Source organism: Amphiura filiformis, chromosome 11, assembly GCF_039555335.1.
Source record: "Amphiura filiformis chromosome 11, Afil_fr2py, whole genome shotgun sequence".
In the NCBI taxonomy this organism is placed as follows: Eukaryota; Metazoa; Echinodermata; class Ophiuroidea; order Amphilepidida; family Amphiuridae; genus Amphiura; species Amphiura filiformis.
In genome coordinates, this window is record NC_092638.1 from 3,991,916 (window position 1) to 4,010,826 (window position 18,911).

The 18,911-nt window shown below is 38.0% G+C and overlaps 1 protein-coding gene across 1 annotated transcript; it reads left to right on the forward strand.

Moving 5' to 3' along the window:
* Positions 1-3,187: 3,187 nt before the first annotated feature.
* On the forward strand, positions 3,188-7,959 carry LOC140164493 (uncharacterized). Its single transcript, XM_072187786.1, has 4 exons — positions 3,188-3,770; positions 4,304-4,498; positions 6,661-6,763; positions 7,776-7,959. The coding sequence occupies exons 1-4, from the start codon at positions 3,347-3,349 to the stop codon at positions 7,957-7,959; spliced, it is 906 nt and encodes a 301-aa protein (XP_072043887.1). The 5' UTR covers positions 3,188-3,346.
* The last annotated feature ends 10,952 nt before the right edge of the window (positions 7,960-18,911 follow it).

Consider the following 18,911-nt stretch of genomic DNA (forward strand, 5'->3'; position numbering starts at 1 on the left):
ATTATTAACTCGAAGGAGAGCAGTTTCTGTTCCGTGGTAGTGTTTATAAGCTGATTGATAGGGATCTGATAGGGAAAATTTATTGATATGGTTTGAAATTCTGTTGGAAACAATTCTTTCAATTGTCTTTCCAAGAAATTTGAGATTGGATATAGGTCGGTAGTTTTTGAAGATTTCTTCATCCAAAGTAGGTTTTTTGATAAGAGGACGAACATAAGCAGTTTTTTGACTTTGTGGAAAAATTCCTGTAAGAAGCGATTTGTTGACAATGTCAGTAATATATGGCACAAAAATATCAATGTTGTCCTTAATTAGAGATGTAGGTAGAGGATCTAATTCACATGATTTCGATGGCGATTTCATGATGACTTTTCTAACCTCATCACAATCAGTGGGTGCGAAAGAATTCAATTTTTGTACAGACGAGCATGGATTTGATGTAGCACATATAGGTTTGATAATGAATGTTTTCCGAATGGTTTCTATCTTCTCACGGAAAAAATCAGCAAATTTGATTGCAAGTGATTCATCAGAATCAGAAGACGGTAACACAGTTATTTTAGATTTTTGAAGAAGTCTGTCAATGACATTGAACAGTTTCTTTTGATCACCCGCACTTTCACTAACTTGTGAAGAATAATATTTCACTTTTGCATTTTGGATCATGTTTTTCACCAGGGCACGTTGATTTTGATATTCCAGCCTGTAAACTTCAAGTTTCCCATTATTGCGCCACTTACGTTCAAGCTGACGCCGTTTCTTCCTGGCTGCGCGAATATCATCATTAAACCATGGAGATTCAGTGCAAAGTTTGACGGCACGGGTTTTAGCAGGAGCATGTTTGTTAAGTGTTGATTGAAGCGCATTTTCATAACTTTCCACACAAGAATCAATATCATTATTTGAAAAATCAGTGTTTGAAAGACTGTTAACAATATCGCTACAGATTTGTTCAGAATCAATATTTTTGAGACACCGGGTTGTTATTTTCACTTTAGGCACAGACGGTCTCTTCAAGTGGAAATTGGCAAGTATAGAAACATGGTCAGAAAAACCGGGATTCACGATAATATTGGAAACAAATGGTGTAGGAATATCACGAGTAATAACAAAATCAATACAATGACCTAAACGATGTGTTGGCTCATTTACATGTTGAATAAGCGCATATGAAGATAGTAGTTCTTTAAACCTAGTTGAGTAGCTGTCCGATTTTTCAAAATGAATGTTGAAATCTCCAGTGAGTACAATTTCAGATGGGTGAACTAGATAATTGGAAATGAGGGTTTCAAATTCCTCAAGAAACAGTGAGAAAGTTACACGATGTCCATTTGAGTCTAACTCAGGTCGGTAGATAACAATCAGCCGAATTGATTTTGAGTTGCTTGAGATTTCTGCATGCAGAGATTCAAATGTATTATATTCCTTGTGATTGTCTTTAATGTTTACAGATAGAGTTGATTTATACAGAAGTCCCACTCCACCGCCCTTTTTTACCTGCCTTCGGACATGATGGAGGGTGTATCCTGTGGGAGTACACTCGCGTTCAATAAGTTCATCCCCTGGCATGAACCAGGTTTCAGTGATGGCTACTAGGTGGAGATCTTGTTGTAAAACATAATCACTAAATTCATCCGTTTTGTTTCTTATAGATTGCATGTTGAGGCAACAAAAGTTAAATCCAGAGTCATTACGAACATGAAGAGATTTCCGATTTTCAAAGGAAATGCTTGACGGTTTCTGTTTAATAAGTTGATAATTGATATTATGACCAGAGTCTTTGATGTAATCTGGTATTTGCTGAATTGAGTTAGAATTTTCCAACAAGGAGTGGTTATTGGTGAGCCCTTTTTTGCGCATGTTTTTTATATTTAGCAAATTAAATGGTACATGGATTTATAAATCACATGGATTTAAGACATTATCCTCATCATTAATATGCCTTAAATGTGTACATATTATATGTTTAAACATTGTTTACATTGTTAAATATTAGAAATTTCAGGGTGAAAGACAAGATGAAACTAGAGGTACTGTGGCTCACGAGCCACAAATATCAGGCGGTAACTTCTGATTTACCTCATTTGACCTTTGACTGCGGGTAAACTCGGGTTGACTAACTCATACTCTCTCAAATCAAGGATAATTTGCATCACATTCACATTTAAGCCCAATCGGGCCTATTTTAACACAGACCTCATTTGACCTTTCCTGACCTGTGACCTCGGATGACCTTTATGGTTGCATACTCCCCAAGTGTCAGGGATCATTTACAGCAAGTTACAGCCCGATCAGAGCAACTTCAAATTTGACCTGACCTTTGACCTCGGGCGACCTTTGTGGTTTCATACTCCTGAAGTGTCAGGGATCATTTTCTGCAAGTTACAGCTCGATCGGAATAACTTTAAATTTGATCTGACCTTTGACCTCGGATGACCTTTGCAGTTTCATACTTCCGAGTTACAGCCTAATCACAGCAACTCTATCCAGTGATACCACAAAATAAGTACAAACCTTCTCCACATAATGTCGCTATGACGTTATAATGTGAGGGCGTCCATGCAAATTTAGGAAATTCTGGCTATGTACAAAAGTATGGGCAAAATTGATTTTCGGCTAAAAAATCTACAAATATGCGATTTTCACCGACTTTTCCCCTCAATATAAAAGGAAATGACTATTTCAACCGTGTACGTTTATATACACAATAAATAATAATAATAAATTTCGGATTTATGTAGCGCCTTTTTCAGATCTTCGAGGATTCAAAGCGCTGTAATCAAATCACGTTGCCATGAAGAATTCTCTTCCTTCTTTATTATACTTTACATGATCACTGAACATTTTAGTTCAGTGTACTGGTTGAATCCGGAATGTTCTAGCACTTGATCATGAAGAAGACATTTTAGATGACATTAAGAATATGAATGTCATCTTTTGTCAAGTAATACATTGCCAATCCCCACCAGAGAATCAGGTCATACCGTCATGCATTATTTCAGAATCTTAATAATTTAGGACAATTATAAATACTCTGAGATTTGAGATACAATACTTTACTGACCCTCTTGGTGTTTTATGAACAATGTCTACCATATAAAACAAACAACAGCTTTGTCCATGAGTGATCTAACCCAATGTCGTGCACTGCATCATGGGAATATGTTTACTGGCTTCTTTCCTTGGACGAACCTCAGGATTTGTATACCGCGTAGTAGCCACGTCATCCGGTGTGACCAACGTAACTATATCGTGAGTAAACGTTTCTCTGTCAACTGGAGAGTTTTATGAAGGTAACTCGGTGAGATCGGATGAAGTGATAACGGTGCTGGCAGACAAACCTATAATGGTTTGCCAATACGCTAAGGAGTATCGTACTGATAACGTTGGCGATCCATTCATGGTGGTGCTTCCATCAATACAAGCATTTTCTTACAACGTGACATTTCCAGTTTTAACCCTATCAGAAAATCCGCAGTACTTTATTTCAATTACATCAGAATGTAGCAACATTGAATCATTTTACCTGGACGGCATGCCTTTGATCAATAACGAACGTATATTGCAAACATCTGATGGTATATTCTGCGTTCTCCGTACGTCAATCACTACTGCTTTCCATTCAGTGACTCATCCGTCAGCTTCCTTCCTAGTTATGGTCTACGGATTCGCTATTTTATATGGATATGGATATGTAGCTGGGTACAACATAGGTCCAAACATGGAAGCCAGTGGAGATACCTCGACTGCTAGCAACGTTATGCCTTCAGGTATTACGTGATTGTTATTTGCTATATGCTAATGGCTATTGATAAAGGGCACGTACATGTGATTTTATGTATTACGATGAGACAGTGTATTTGTTCATTTTTAGTCAGTATTGAATTGATAAATAAGATAATAAGATGTGGCTAGATTTCTTCAGTATGCCGTTGCCTTTTCAGGAATTTGATAAAGACTGTAGAGTATGGTTTCGAATTTTACTTCCTTGCTTTCACGAAGTTCCTTGTCTCTGATCGTAAAGATGTACCAGCTGGTGCCTGTCTCTTGACACGAAAACAAAGTTTCCTACTAATTCATTTCGGTTATTGTATTAGAAAGCAATATGGATAATTGGGAAAAGTCCAAATTGGTAATAGTAGAAACGAATCATATAGACCTCAGGTCGCTCGATAACTGATACCTCAAGTACGAGAGTCAGCTCAGGTGACGGCTCTGTTTTAATAAGTTAATTTTCTAGTTATCGAAATTATATCAAAACAACACATTTCATTTATAGCAAATTAATATATATTTTCATCAGGATGTCTTCCAATAATGACCATCTATTCTGACGAGGGTACTATTGCGCCTGCAAAGAATTTATACGAATATGGGGATGTCATCACCGTGTTCTGTAGGAAAGGATTGCACCATATTGGAGATGACCAACTAGTTTGCTTAAATACTGGATCCTGGCTGGGAGAAATTCCAAGATGTTCTACTGATAACGAAGAAGGTAAACATGACAACGTTAATAGTACAAAATTCAAGTGGCGAATCAGGGCACATGTTGCAGTGGCGAATCAGGGCACATGTTGCCAACATGTTTGCTCGATTATGTTCAACGGCGCGACTGTGAGTCTTCACCCTGATCCAGATTCAAGTTTAATTATTAGATGACGCACATAGCAATATGGGTTAATTTCTACCCACTCCCCCCTTCATTCGCCATTGGCCACATGGGATGACTCTACCCAAGTTGTATTATTACGCTTTGACGTCAATTCAATAAAATACGAATATCAGTATATACAAAAGGGAGACAACAGAATAGGTTTCACACAGATTGAGCAGCGCATCTTTCTTCTTAAATAATACTTTCAACATATTGAAAGCAGTTTTTATGGTATTTTAATTACACGCACAAATACATGTAGAAGCAATTCATCCTAGAGCCTCCAAATTGAGCATATCTGCAAGAAAGCTAGAAAAAATATTGGCTATATCTACAGGTTTTTCAACTCCTCTTCTCCCACTAACCTCATCCCAGACATAATCTCGTGAACCCTACAGTCAGTCTACTCTGAAGTACAAAGTACCGACGCGGACGCACACATTGTGCCGACTTTGAAGGCACGCATACCTGAAGCAGAGACGCAGCACTAGACACAGTTAACGCGCTGTATACGCGCGCGTTGTCACTTCGTACTACAGAGTGGAACAACTGTAGCAGCTGTGCTCTTTGTCCTCCCTTTTGCAGACTCTCTTTCCTGATTCAAATGTCAAGTACCATTCTAATGTTACAATATTATTTATAAAGCTAATGTTTTTGATCACTGTACAGTGTGGGCCAAAAACAACTTTACCCAATTTAAAAGGTTCATATCTCAAAATTGAAAAGTCTGCTTCTAATTGTTTTCACATATTCTTGAAAAACGTCTTCTTAAGAGTATTTGGTGAAAAAACTATTCAAAAATGTATTAAAATAAAAACGTGACGCTAGTTTTAAATCAAAAGGTCAAAATTAACTTTGTCCACGCGAAGGCCTACTGGCTGTCGCGTCGCATCACTTGCTATAGCGAGTTCGATAGAGAATGAGAACCACTCAGTATACGCACAGATTTGTTCAGAAATTTTATATAACATAATCAAATAAATCAAACATAAACAATTTAAATGACAAGCTACGATATTTCGTCATGATATGCAGCTTTCATGCTGCAAGGAAATAAAAACAATTCCCTTCAATATGCGCAAAACAATTGTAATCTCAGACCTCATTTTTTGTCATTACGAACTGTTATCTATACAAGAAAGTTCGAAGTTATTGCATTTATTGTGTTCGTGGTATGTTTGGCAAATTCCGGGCCAAATTGTTGCGTCAACAACTGACTCTGGGGTAACCGTTAGCTGCAAGTTCCCTTTGAACCGATGCAATATTTGCAGCTGAACGGCCAGTATTTGGACGTCCGCTCCGTGCTTTGCATCTATTCATCACACTTTGAGGTTGTGAAAGTTGTTCGTGTGTAGGTTTCGGCGGGACTCTTACGTTCGGGAAATGAATCCGAAATTGACGCTGCACTTCCAAAAAGCTTCCTGTTCTGTTCTTAACCTCTGCCATTAAAGTCCTCTCTTATCTTGACACCTTGCAAACCTATTTAGAAATAAGCCACGCAGTCTCAAAATGAACGAAGGCCTATTTAGACTTCAAAAATTGCGCCAGATGAAACCTTTGTAATTGTGTAATTTTTATGCCAATTGTTGGTCAATGACAGGAGTGAAGTTCGAGTACATGACAAGTAAGCGGGGATTAAAATCGATTGTATTTCTTTCATGCATGTAAACAACAATTATCACTTTTCAAAGACAAGCCAAACGTGTTTACCAATTACATGTACGACGTATGCCTAACACATATCCCTTACTCTTAACAAGCGGGCACACACACCACTCCATTGAATTACGTGTGGACAAAGTGATTTTTGACCCTCGGACGTAAAACTAGCACCATTTTGTTATTGTAGCTTCTTTGGCTTTCATTTCTTCATCACATACTTTTAGAAAGATATACATTTAGAATTTGTAACAATATCATGAATAGCTCTTCTACAAATCGAGTAGGCACCCTCTGAAATTGGGTAAAGTTGTTTTTGGCCCACACTGTATTACCGTTCATAGATGATTCTTCGTTAAGCACTTCAACCATCATTGTAGTTGCTGCAGTTGCCGTGACGGTGTCAGTCATTGGGACAATTGCTGCAATATCAATTGCGATAATACAGTAAAAGGTATGCAAATCAAAACTATAAAGGATATCTCAATAGAAACAGGCCTTGTGGAGGGGAGCATAATTTAAAATATCGGCAGTAAAATTTAAACTTCCTTAAAGATTCAAAACCGTGAAGTGTATTCTATAACAAGGTGCAAAACTCAACCAAATCCGTTTGTGTTCTTTAAGTAAATTCAAGGATGGTATTCGCAAAGTAACACGCATTTTATGGCAAATGATTAAAAATTGATATTTGTGATATTTAACAGTACTCGAAGCAAACTTTATAAATCTGATGATTAATACTTAAAGTGTATGTAGGTGGGATGAAAAGCCGACGATCAATTGAAAATTTTGACCTTTAACACCAAAAAAATTAGGTCTTTTGGGAGAAAAAAATCCATATCTTCAATATGAAAGGTCAAAATTTTCAATTGATCATCGGCTTTTCCTCCCAGCTACATACACTTTAAGAATATATCATTAGATTTATAAAAGTTACTTCGAGGACTGTTATATATCAAAAATGTGAAAAATATCAAATTTTAATAACTTATCATCAAATTTGTATTATATCGTGAATTTCAAAAAATGAAATTTATTTGATATCAGAAAGACATTCTTCGTATTCATAATGCAATTCGATATGTCTGATGTGCTCTCATGTCCCACAAAAAAATACTGTCGAAACGCTTAAAACGCTCATTCCAGATCCCTTAAGGCGGCAAGAAATTAGTTTAATTAAGTTTCTGCGCTCTCCTATTTCAGGAATTGTCCATTTATTTATTTATTTATTTATTTATTTATATATTAATTAATTAATTAATTAATTAATTAATTAATTATTATTTATTTATTTATTTATTTATTTATTTATTTATTTATTTATTTATTTATTTATTTATTTATTTATTTATTTATTTATTTATTTATTTATTTATTTATTTATTTATTTATTTATTTATTTATTTATTTATTTATTTATTTATTGGTTTGTTTGTTTTTATTTTCTTATTAATTTTAGAAAAAATACACCAGACCCAGGCACAGCTTCCTACTCCACTCACATATCAACCATAGCGCAAGATTCACACAATCCAGTGCAGCAACCATACGACAATACCCGATATCACATCTCCTTTGACAATATGAGTTATGAAAGTCCAGGAGCTGACAGAGATGTACCAAACTACATGGAGGTGCACTGATTAAATTATGGTTGCTCTAATGTAGCGTCAGCAGCTAGCTAGTATATGACCATTCAGGAACTGAAATTCATTTTGACGATATGAAAATAATAGAGCTGAGGGAGATTTACCTCAGCTACATTCTGGGTTGGGTTTTTTCTTCTTATCTTCCTATGTTTTTTTATTGCTTCCAAGTGGACACGTTTTGAAATGTTATATATAAATTTTGTACATAATTTTATATTTCGATCGATTCACAATGCGATGCGCCTCCAGTGGTTGCTTGTTTGGCAGAGGCCAAAATACGCAGTATATCATTGAATACAAATACAACACAGGAACATTTGTCGTTGTGTGTTTAAATGTTAATATAATGATGTTACACAGGATTACATACTAGTAGATTTATTTTCTATCTATTGATCGTACGGAATCCTTCGTGGATCTGTTTTCAACATTTCATTATCATACTCGCGTTGAAGTCTAAAGCGCCTGTCACACTACACCGAATAGGTCTTCCGTACAAGAAACGGATGGTATTTTAGTAAATCCGTTGTTGTTCGTCAATGATCGTTTTATGTTCTTTTTATGTCCTGCTATCATCCGCCAAATGCGTTTCGTGTTAGGTGATGTTCGTTAAGTCTGTCGGCAAGTTTTGTGCATGCACAAAACTTGAAACGGAATGTACCGAATACACATGTTCGGTATTTATCCGATGTGTGTTCGTATGGTGCTGCATATTGCCGGAGTTTGTTCGCTCTCCTTTCGTTCTTTGTTCGTTGCACTCGGCCCGTGTTCGTTGCAAATACGTTCCTGTTCATATTTTTGTATTCGGTGATGTACGTTGACCCAGTCCGTCTAGTGTCACACTACACCGGATCGGTCTTCCGTACAAGAAACGGATGGTATTTTAGCAAATCCGTTAGTGTTCGTCAATGTTCGTTTTATGTTCTTCATAATTATGTCCTGCTATTATCCACCAAATGCGTTTCGTGTTAGGTGATGTTTTTTTAGTCCGTCGACAGTCCGTTTCAAGTTTTGTGCATGCATTAAACTTGAAACGGAGTGTGCCGGATACACATGTTCGGAAGTTGTCCGATGTGTGTTCGTACTGTCCTGTATATATTACCTGGGTTTGTTCGTTATTCTTTCGTTTATATACCGCAGGTGTTTGGGAGGTTTCGCAGGTGCTTGTGCCGGATGTAGGCCTATGGCGAACATGTGCATCAAACATGGGGGGAGGGGGCACTTTCTGAAGGGTGTGGGACGCAATATCAAATTCCCCAGTACTTTTAGTAGTGACTGACAAGTAGAAAAAAGGGGAAAGGAGAGAAAAAAAGAAAAGAAAGTGAGAAAATTGAAGAGAGAAGAGAAGAGGAAAAAAAGAGGCCCCTCATTGCGCCCTTTTTTCTCCTATTTCTGAAAAGTTGATCAAATATAATTTGGTATGTAACAAAACCTTGAGTCGTTAGCTTTGATAAACCAACACAATTATATCAATCGGCTCACAACTTTTTGAAGATATGCGAAATGTACCCGTTTTTCACTCTGTCCACGGAGAAGGTTTTGCTACTTAAAAGATTGAAAAGGAGTACACATACCATGCATGAATATCAAACATTCCTCAATGATAACTTTATAAAATAACTTTATTTATGGAATGGGCTTTACCGGTGGGTTTATGGGCAAAGGATTTTGTTAATAGTGACGTCATTAATTTGTGGGTAAAATGGATGCCGAATGGGACTTCTTTTGCTTTACTTGCAATTACTTATTTTTTTCTTGGTTATTTATGCCTTTTGGTTTTATTATGTTTCAATTTGGCCTTCATTGTCCAAAGGTTTCTCACCTCTATTGCCCCCCGGACGCTGGTTGCCCTGATATGTACGATTTGTAGCCCTTTTTGTACTTTTTAGCCCATTTTTGACCATTTTCGTCAAAGTTTTCCCCTTAAAAGTTGTCTTTCCCCACTTTGTCCACCCTCTGAAAAAGTGCTTGCAAAGCCACTGCCTCTGAGGGGCCTCAATCCCTCTCAAACACACTCTCTTCCCCCACTTTTCTGATAGGGTCGACGTCCCTGCTGGTGCCACATGGGACGGATTCGCCGGTCATTTATCGGACGTTGAACGATCGGATATAAGACGCCTGCAGGATTATTAGCGGCCACAACGCATAGAGAGACGAATGGGAATCGGAGCCCAAATCTGGTCATTTGTCGGACGTTGAACGATCGGATATAAGACGCCTGCAGGATTATTAGCGGCCACAACGCATAGAGAGACGAATAAGAATCGGACCCCCAAATCCGGTCATTTGTCGGACGTTGAACGATCGTATATAAGACGCCTGCAGGATTATTAGCGGCCACAGCGCATAGAGAGACGAACGAGAATCGGACCCCAAATCCCACCGAATCTCCTGCCGGACTGGTGATTTTCCACCGGATAAAATATTTTTGTATACGGTGATGTTCGTTAACCCAGTCCGTCGTAGTGTGACAGAGCCATAATGGTGGCTAGAACCAACGGACTCCATGCTTCTATTCGTCCATTCGCTGCCGTAGTGCACGTTCATGGTGACTGGTTCATAGGCTTTGTGTTGTGATCATTTCGATCAGTGGTTCGTAACAAAGAAAGCGTGAGCCAGTTGACCTAGCAACGATCATATTCTAACGTGCACTACGCCAGCGAAATGTCCGAATTGAGCGCTGATATATTGGAAATTGATGCAATCAATATCCATAAGATTTAGAGAATAAAGGTATTGTTTTTAGCCCCTGGAGTGCATCTATCGTCTCATATAACACGGGCGACATCATTATTTTAAGTAAAACAACGAGGCGAAGCCGAGTTGTTTTACGCCAAAAATAATGAGGTCGCCCGTGTTATATGAGACGATAGATGCACGACAGCGGCTAAAAACAATACCTTTATTCTCATTCTTAAACACTTCAATTCAAATAAAAATATCATACAAATTTTAATCAAACTAAATCTACATTTTGCAAGGAATTACCTAGGGCTTAAAATCGATCAGTCTCGTTGTTGCTGTGCGCCTCCGATTGGTCCAAATAGCGAGTACCCGTATCGCGTTGACGCACACGCGCTGACCCGTGTGATATCGTGTCATATCACACGGGTAAAGCTGGGTAAGAACCAATAAGATTGCAGGAACGTTCTCAAGTGTTTAAGAATGTACAATCAACGTCCAGTTGACAGTGGGTGACTTGTATTAGGCAGGTACGCAAGGTACCTGACTGGGCGTTTTATTAGGTAATACATAAAGGGTTTGTCTTCATCAAATGGCTGACTTGTGTTGTTCTGTGTTTATACCCGGGTGTTTATATAATCATGGTTCCAAAATTATTCCTTTCTTTTCATTTCTCTGTTTCCTTTCTCTGTTCTTCATCTTTCTTTCTCATTCTCTCTCACTCGCTCCTTCCCATCATTTATTTCTTACTTTCTCTTTATTTATTTCTTTTAATTTCTTTCTCTTTACTTCTTTTGCTTCGTTTCCTTCTCTTCCTCTCTTCCTCCAGGCCTACTTTTCACTATCCATTGCATTAGAGTCACACGGTAGCCGTGACCAGCAAGTTTTAAAAATAAACGACTGATAAAGAAGACTAAACAGATGCTCCCGCGAGACTATATTTACAGCTAACATTAAAACACTTCAAAATTCAGATCCATTGTTCTATGATATTTTTCGCTGGGTACAAAATGTATCTAAAACCATGCTGAGCCCCATTCGCCAAAAAATCAAGTTTTTCACAATTCTTTTGTTCTTATCGGACGACGCATCCATTCATATAATAAATAATGTATTTTGATACAGTAATTTACAGCAGAGTCCCGTGGCCTAATGGTTAGGGCGCTAAACTCCAGATACGCTTACCCGAGTTCGAAACCCGGTGACCAACTGATATTTTTCAATGTTTTATTAAACAATTTATTGTCATTAATCAAGGATAACATAATTTTAAACATCCAGTGCTATTGTGATATTATTTTTTTTATTAAAGCAAGTTGTTTGATTCTCAGGGAAATTTATTATTTATTGTGTTAAGGGCCTATTTAAAAAACACACCACAGTGTGATACAACATCATCAAGGATCAAAAGAAATCTGAATAATGCAAGAAACTAGATCAGGTAGCAATATAGGGTATGCAATACGACGTTACTCATTGTTATTCTCATTTAAATATATTTTTGTCCTACCACGGGGAAATTCGCATGATAATAGAGGCCTTGCATGTGACGTATCATCCCGTAAATATGGCGGACTACTCAAATGCATTCAACAAAAGCTGTGTTCACACATGCACTTATTACCGGTAATATTTTATCTAGGCTTATGTCCGATCGAATTAAATATTTCCGCTAATCCCTTAGCGCGTCCACATTTGTCGGCAATAGCGCTGTACGCTGTCGAAGTTACGTAATAATCGGATTAACTACCATAGCAATAGTAGCCTTTCAACAAGGCTTTGGCTACCTGGGCTAGAGCACCGTAGTGAGAGCGCCATCTATCATATTCTGCTTGAGCCAATATATATATTTACAAAAAGTCGGCTTCAATAAAATTGCGACCTCCCCTATTTCGTCAGCAAAGATTTTATGACCCCCCCCCACCGTTTACACCCAAACAGGCATCAGTCTTTTGGAATAAAATAAACACACTGTCTGTAGTCATGTTGTGTTGTGACTCCCTACATTTTGGTCATCAATAATATTTTATGACACCCCCTATTTTTCTTTCCGTATATTTGGGACCCCCCTAATCATCTTATACAATCCAATTACGTTGCCTTTCTGTTATCATGCTTATGGCTTAATAAATGTCATCTTCATCTACATCCAGGGCCATACTGCCCCCCCCACTGAGCCCTCCGGAGGGTTTACATTTTCCCCCCCCCCCCCACCCCTAGAAACTCGTGTAGGTCATCCCAATAAGGATGGTCAATTGCTCCTGCGCCTGATCTTTTTACCCGATCATGGAGGGTGCGATGGAGAGTTTTCAGTGCCTTTATCTTAGCATGTATCTGCTCCCCCGACCGTATGGGGAATCCCCCCCTTGTCATGTAATAGCGTGGCTATCTCCTCCCAAAGCTTTTTTTTTATCCCAGAAATACTTTCCGTGTCTCTCCAAATTTTGAGGATAGCCAATGTTCCCTTGTCATTCCAATTGACCCCTCTATTGCGTTTACTTATATTAATATTTGCAGCTGCAGCCATGATGACATCACGCGGCAGTAAATTACTCTGCGCAGTGGCGTAGATTTCTTTTTGACATTGGGGGGGGATGGAGTTGGAAAAAAAATTTCAAGTATAGTCAATCCAGCACCTTTTGGCGACAGAATAAGCTTTTGGTTCAATTGTGCGCGAAGCGCGCGAAAAAATTTGCTATTTTGAAGCCAAACTGATGAAATAATGGTGTAAAAGTAGAATAAATGCGCGCGAAGCACGCGAAAATTTGCACTTTTGGGGCAAAAAATGGGCAAATATGAGGTTAATTTGGTCAGAAACCCATTATCAGGCGTCAACATTGGGGGGGGTGATTGTAGGGACCATCCCCCTGGCAAAATATTGGGGGGATTTATCCCCCCCCCCATCCCCCGGGATCTACGCCTATGACTCTGCTTAAAATTTTGCGCGAGTGATATACTCACAGTTATATCCGACAGCCCAATAGTGCTGCATGTCCACACGTAATTACTATTACCGGACGTAACGTTTCGATCGGTCTTAACAGCTCTTAACCCTGGTCATCTTCAGCCTTAAATTTTCGGATTTAAAGCACATTACGTCGGATATAGTAATTTTTTAATATCCGACGCTCATTCACACTGCCACTTATATCCGATACTATTACCGACGTAATTTAAGTCCGACTGTGTGAACAAATTGTCGGATTTAAAGCACATTACGTCGGATATAGTTATATCCGACGCTAATTCACACTGCCACTTATATCCGATACTATTACCGACGTAATTTAAGACCGGTAATAAGTGATTTAAGTCCGACTGTGTGAACACGACTAAAAGAAATTAACAATAAAGTTTATTTTAGCTGTGTTCACACATGCACTTATTACCGGTAATATTTTATCTAGGCTTATGTCCGATCGAATTAAATATTTCCGATAATCCCTTAGCGCGTCCACATTTGTCGGCAATAGTGCTATACGCTGGCGAAGTTACGTAATAATCGGATTAACTACCATAGCAATAGGTGAATCATGCTGATTACTTGCACATGTAAGATTAGTATCTTTGAAAAGACCAGTATTGTATTCAATCTATATGTTCAAAATTGTTTTCCCCTATTGCTATGGTAATTAATCCGATAAATTACGTAACTTCGCCAGCGTATGTCCGACGTGTTATGTCCGATAAGCCTATTACCGATCATAAATCCCTCCTTTCTACATGACCATCATCAGAAAATTTTTCACTGAAAATTCACTTTCAATACACGCCCCTCTTTACAAAAAATTTACAGACAATGCGGTAGGTATGTCATGTAAGAAAAATCCAAATTCAAAAGTTCCAAAATTCAGACCAATTTTGTATTTATGTAGGTTCTATTATTATTATTATTATTATTATTATTATTATTATTATTATTATTATTATTATTATTATTATTATTATTATTGTTATTATTATTATTATTTTAGTTTGACAAAGTAGTTTCATTTTACAGTAGACTTAGCTCTATATCGCATTTTATACATTTAGGCCCTACATGGTGGACATCTTTGAAAAAATGACAACAATTTAAAAAATGACTCCCATCATCATGCTATTTTTTTCTTGGGGGTCCCAAATTTACAAAAAGTCGGCTTCAATAAAATTGCGACCTCCCCTATTTCGGTAGCCAAGATTTTATGACCCCCACCGTTTGCACCCCTCCCCCAAACAGGCATCAGTCTTTTTGAATAAAATAAACAAACTATCTGTAGTCATGCTGGTCATCAAAAATATTTTATGACATCCCCTATTTTTCTTTCCGTATATTTGGGACCCCCCCCCCCCAATCATCTTATAAAATCCAGTTGCATGCCTTTCTGTTATCATGATTATGGCTTAATAAGTTTCATCTCCATCTACATCCAGGGCCATACTGCCCCCCCAACCCTCTGGAGGATTTACATTTGCTACCCCCCTAGAAACTAATGTAGGTCATCCCAATAAGGATGGTCAATTGCTCCTGCGCCTGAACTTTTCACCCGGTCATGGAGGGTGCGATGGAGAGTTTTCAGTGCCTTTATCTTAGCATGTATCTGCTCCCCCGACCGTATGGGGAATCCCCCCTTGTCATGTAATAGCGTGGCTATCTCCTCCCAAAGCTTTTTTTTATCCCAGAAATACCTTCCGTGTCTCTCCCAATTTTGAGGATAGCCAATGTTTCCTTGTCATTCCAATTGACCCCTCTATTGCGTTTATTTATATTAATATTTGCAGCTGCAGCCATGATGATATCACGCAGTAAATTACTCTGCTTAAAATTTTGTGCGAGTGATATACTCACAGTTATATCCGACAGCCCAATAGTGCTGCATGTCCACACGTAATTACTATTACCGGACGTAACGTTTCGATCGGTCTTAACAGCTCGTAACCCTGGTTATATTCGGCTTTAAATTGTCGGATTTAAAGCACATTACGTCGGATATAGTAATTTGTTTTATATCCGACGCTCATTCACACTGCCACTTATATCCGATACTATTACCGACGTAATTTAAGTCCGACTGTGTGAACAAGACTTTTCTTTCCCACATAATACCCACTTCAACTCGTAACGTTTATTGTGATTCCAGTAACCTTTTATCAAGCAAGCATATATAGTACGGAAGCGTCTAAATGACACGACTTGACAAGATAATTATCTTACCATGTCGACTTATTATCACCATCATGTCAACATGACGATATAAAATATCTCGCCAAGACAACTGAACAAACAATGTAAATCAACATGGTAAATGGCAAAAGAAATTATCATACATACCAAAAATGGATGTCGTCTTCGCGAAATAAATTATCATGCCAAGTCAACTTAGCAACAAATTAATGTCTACATGGCAGGATATTTTGTCACGTCAAGTTGACTTAACCAAAACTATAAGTCAACATGGTAAGATAAATTATCATACTAAGGAATAGTAATTTTTGACACCGTATAATTTAAATTATTGAAAAGCATCCTCGGGATGTAGAGGAGGGGGCGGCCCGAAATTAAAGGGAAATTAAAACCACAAATCTCAAAAGACCGCCGACAACCGCCGCTCAATTGGGATATCCAACTAGATTGCCCTGCAGGGCTACAAACAACCACAAACCGCGAAATTTGGATATCCAACTAGATTGCCCCGCAGGACTCAGGAACCACAAATCTTGAAATATGGATATCCTACAAATTAAAACCACAAACCGTGAAAAAACGACAACAACTGCCTCTCAATAGAAATATCCAACTAGATTGCCCCGCAGGTCTACAAAGAACCACAAAGCGCGAAATTTGGATATCCAACTAGGTTGCCCCGCAAGGCTATAAAGAACCACACACCGCGAAATATGGATGTCCAACAAGTTTTAACTATAAATTAGCCCTCGATAGAGGGCAAGGCTTGAAGAATAAGGGAAATTATAACCACGAACCGCGAAAGACCTCCAACAACCGCCGCTCAATAGAGATATCCAACTAGATTGCCTGCAGGGCTACAAAGAACCATACACCGTGAAATATGGATATCCAACAAGCTTAAACTATAAATTAACCCCGATAGAGGGCAGGGCTTGAAGAATAAAGGATTACCACGAACCGCAAAAGACCGCCAACAACCGCCGCTCAATAGAGATATCCAACTAGATTGCCTGAAGGGCTACAAAGAACCACAAACGGCGAAATTTGGATGTCCAACTAGATTGTCCCAGGGCTACAAAGAACCACGTACATTTTAGTTATAGGTCTAGCTACATATACTCGCATTTTTTATTGTCATAAATCAAGGATAATATTATTCAAACTTCTATTTTTACTTCGTAACCGGATGACTTTTCAAGCTTGGAGCTACTCGGCTACATTCATAAAAAAGAAAGGAAATCTACCAAAAAATGTTCACAACGTAAAGAAAGCAGCAAGTTTAAAAAGCCCCACCTCGGCTCACTTTTTGAAACTTGGTCCCATTTTGAACATCAACAGCAAAATCGGCATTTTTATTTTATTTTCTAACAAAGTACAGCGTTTCCAATAAGTTATAAAGTTTTAATAATAGCATCACTGGCATTGCATGCCTACTTGTTATTCATTTAATTCAATCATTAATCATGAAATTAATATTATAAAACAAAACATATATAGGATGTTGGCTTACCATGCAAGAGCAAGATTATAACCCTTCTGGTCTTACAAATGAACCCTAACCGCCTAAGGGCTTTTTGGCGACGGGAAGGGAAAGAAGGAAAGAATAAAGAGAGAAAAGAAAGAAAGAAGTTGTATGGTCTGGGTAGGATTTGACCCCGAGACCCCTCGCATGCCAAGCACTCGGTCGGCGACACTTTGCCACGGGTCTTGGGCTTCGCTGGCCAGCGAAACCGTGCCTATATATCACCTAGGGCGATTGCGTCATCACACCATGTGGGATGCACGCACCAACAGCGCATATATCAAGTAGTATTTTGTAGTATACAGGAGGGTTAGGGTTAATATCGCATCGGCACATTAAAGATACAACACATCTGGAAATGTTTTAAGTTGATAATATGATAAAGTTTAAATCAGTCCCAGGAAATCAGTACGTTTTATAAATGGGACCAAGATTCAAAAAGTGAGCCGAGGTGGGACTTTTCGCCAGTCCATACGCGGGGCTGGTATCACTGAGATTGGGTTTGTATGCTCAAGAGATTAACTTTATTGGTATTGATAAGAATTATTTTATTTTACTTTTTGAGGTGAAATGTTTTAAAATTATTGTTGTTCGATTTGTAAGGAAAAGTAAGTATGTTTTGCCGTTTCAACGAATGAAAACAAGTGAGTATTACCAAAGTTACGTTTGAACTAATTATGACTTTAAAAGTTCTAGGTATAGGCCTAAATGTAACAATAATAGTTAATATACAGCATCATATGGTCAGCAGAAGAAAATTACATCCATCACCTATGATGTCATATCAGTGTCCTTGACCGGGGGTCCTTACTCCTTGACCACTGAGCTTCGGTAAGCAATTTCAAGTTTGTGAGAAATAAGAAAAGTTAAACACAGCGTGATATCATGTTGATAACAGATCTATAGAATCAAAATCTTCATCATATCACACAACAACCTGTGATCATATGGACCATATTGATGTGAAAGTAGTTATCTATCATATCCTGTGTCGTTTTATGGATAAAAATGACTCAAAATGTTATTGATGAAATGGTTGCTATCATAAACATCAGTTTTGTCTTTTCAACAGGAAAAATCCGATGCAAAATAAAGTTTTTAGGGCCTAGCTATAATATGGGCATATAATAGGCCTATAGTATTGAACAATGTAGGCTACCCTATTTGACATGCACTTATAGATAAATAAATTGTCTCACTTTATTAATTTAATAACTTCTTTATTATAAATAAAATGACACATAACTTATGTGAAGTCACTTTTTATCTTTTTTATTTGATTCATAAAATTACATTCAACAAAATGATTGAAGAGAAAACACACAAGGCACTAGCAGACTGTTATACTTATAGAATGGAGTAGGTAAGATGCCATGCCCATAGCTTCGCAGGAGTTTCCGACTAGCAATCAACATGATCATCACATTCAGAAAAACACAATTTAAGAGTGAAGATTGTAGTGAGTGTATCAGTCCTTTATAAATGTGCTGGCCACTATCTATTATAATAGGCCTATAGTAGGCTTAAGGGGGTACTACACCCCTGCCCAATTTTGTGCCTATTTTTGCATTTTTC

Excerpts from the sequence above, each read along its gene's own strand:
- LOC140164493 (XM_072187786.1), top strand. The coding sequence starts at position 3,347 with ATGGTTTGCCAATACGCTAAGGAGTATCGTACTGATAACGTTGGCGAT. Across the intron at positions 3,771-4,303 it reads TAGCAACGTTATGCCTTCAG|GATGTCTTCCAATAATGACC; the intron begins GTATTACGTGAT and ends TATTTTCATCAG. Across the intron at positions 6,764-7,775 it reads ATATCAATTGCGATAATACA|AAAAAATACACCAGACCCAG; the intron begins GTAAAAGGTATG and ends TATTAATTTTAG.